Here is a 1,853-nt window from a genome sequence, read left to right as displayed (position 1 = left end):
GGGGGAATGATGTAGTTTTTTGGGTTGTTGTTTTTTTTTAAGTTGTTGTTATATTTTTGTTTCACATTTGCTACAAAACATGTTTTTGTTAGATACTAGGTTTTGAACGCAGACGACAGAATCTCTCGTCTCCAGAAGACTTGATAAGTAAGCTCAGCCATCAGGTGTCCTTGCACTATTAGATCTAGCAGCAAGCGTGCAGTCTCTCTCTCTCTCTCTCTCTCTCTCGTCTCGTCTCGTCTCGTCTATCTCGCCTCTTCTTCTCCCTACTTGAAACGTGAAACCACTTCAGTCCATCCAGACGAAAGAACGGGTCTCTCATTTCTCGGCCATCGTCGAAATAGCGTAGAGCAGTTACAATTTGTACAACTTTTATTGTTTCCGATTTATTTACTTCTCGATCTCGTTTGCAACAACGTGCAGCGATTGTGTTTTTTAAGTGACTATCAATCGTTTCTTCCCAATAGCAGGAGTAGTGGTTGTGATAAGAAAGATAAAATACTGCTAAAAATAAACAGACGTTTTATTTATTATTTTCATGTCTTTGGGGTGTTACTAGGTTGTCTTATGTGGTTTCGTCGAGGTCTCCCACATTCAAATATTCGTCTACTTTTTCAGGAAAAAAATTTTAAATTCAACACCAGTTTCTGAAGACGTGTATTTCTGTTCTTTTATTGAGCGACGTGTTGACTCTTGCATGCTCGTTAAAAAGAAATATATATTTATTTTTTTAAAACCCAACAACGATAAACTAGAACTTCCATTTGTGTTTTCGGGATCCACTGTGTATTCACATCAGAATCTGTTAGAAGCAACTGTGTTTTTTTATACGTCGACCATTCTTATGTACAAAGTAAGACCGAGCCGTGTTGTGGACTAAAGTGAGTACGATCAATTTGTGTCCCTGTCGCTCATAATAAATAATGTCATGACCTTAATTAAGCAGTTACGAGCGCAGTAAAACTTTCACCAAAAAAAAACCCAAACAAACAACGAGCATTACTTGGTTACTTCATTCAATTCCAACGGACGTTTGAGTCGACACGTGTTTCGTGGTAGAGAAAAATTACTCTCGAAAATTTTCAAGGACGGCTGTTTTCTTTATTCTACCTTTTACCATTGACATAATTCAAGACTTTCGTTGTTAAAAGTGTATAGATCTACAAGCGTATTATTCTTTTACAAATACGTCCCTCGATAAAGCTGACAAAGTTATCTTCGGCATTCTTCGTTTTATTGGCAAATCCTAGACTATCTCTGCGGCTTCTTATTGTTCGCTGTGTTTTGTTTTAGTAAGTTTTTTTACGGCACTTGCAACACAATAAGGTCATATAAGTGCCTGATCGCTGTGTTTGGTTTGACTCAAACTTTGAGGGTACACAAATCAGCGGTCTCGCTGGTGTAATAAATGCTAAGACTTTTATGACGCAATAATTTTGCGTGTGGTTTAGTGGGGGCGTTTTCTCGGTTCTGTAAATCATTATCCCATTCGGTGAAGAGGAAAAAGTGAGGCTGTGTGAGCTAATAGAAATGAGGCAACTACAGCTGGGGATGGACGGGGAAAGTTCCCTAGCGGAGGAGGATTTGGAGCAAGAGGAGGTAAGCACTGATAGACACATTTATCTTTCTCTCTTTCTCTGTCGGTCTGTCCGTCTCTCTATTCTCTATCTCTTTCACTCTTTTCCGTCTCTCCTTCCTTCTGTCTCTCACCCTCCCTCCCTCTCTTCTCCCCTCCCCCTCTCTTTCTCTCTCTCTCTCTCTCTCTCTCTCTCTCTCTCTCTTCTCTTCTCTTCTCTCTCTCTCTGTCCCTCCCTCTCTCTCTTTCCTCTCTGTCTGTCTCTCTCCCTCCCTCC

At 40.3% G+C, this 1,853-nt stretch overlaps 1 protein-coding gene across 1 annotated transcript in view; it reads left to right on the top strand.

Moving 5' to 3' along the window:
* Positions 1–302: 302 nt before the first annotated feature.
* LOC101851947 (sorting nexin-10B) overlaps positions 303–1,853 on the top strand; it is a gene marked incomplete in the record, with an annotated part of 21,972 nt that continues 20,421 nt past the window's right edge. The window contains 1 exon segment of the mRNA XM_013082320.2: positions 303–1,599. Within this exon segment, the coding sequence (XP_012937774.1) occupies positions 1,531–1,599 (69 nt within the window).

This window comes from Aplysia californica, unplaced genomic scaffold (genome assembly GCF_000002075.1).
Source record: "Aplysia californica isolate F4 #8 unplaced genomic scaffold, AplCal3.0 scaffold00169, whole genome shotgun sequence".
Lineage (NCBI taxonomy): Eukaryota > Metazoa > Mollusca > Gastropoda > Aplysiida > Aplysiidae > Aplysia > Aplysia californica.
The sequence above is the reverse complement of the archived record's forward strand: the minus strand, read 5'-3'. Positions and strand labels throughout refer to the sequence as shown.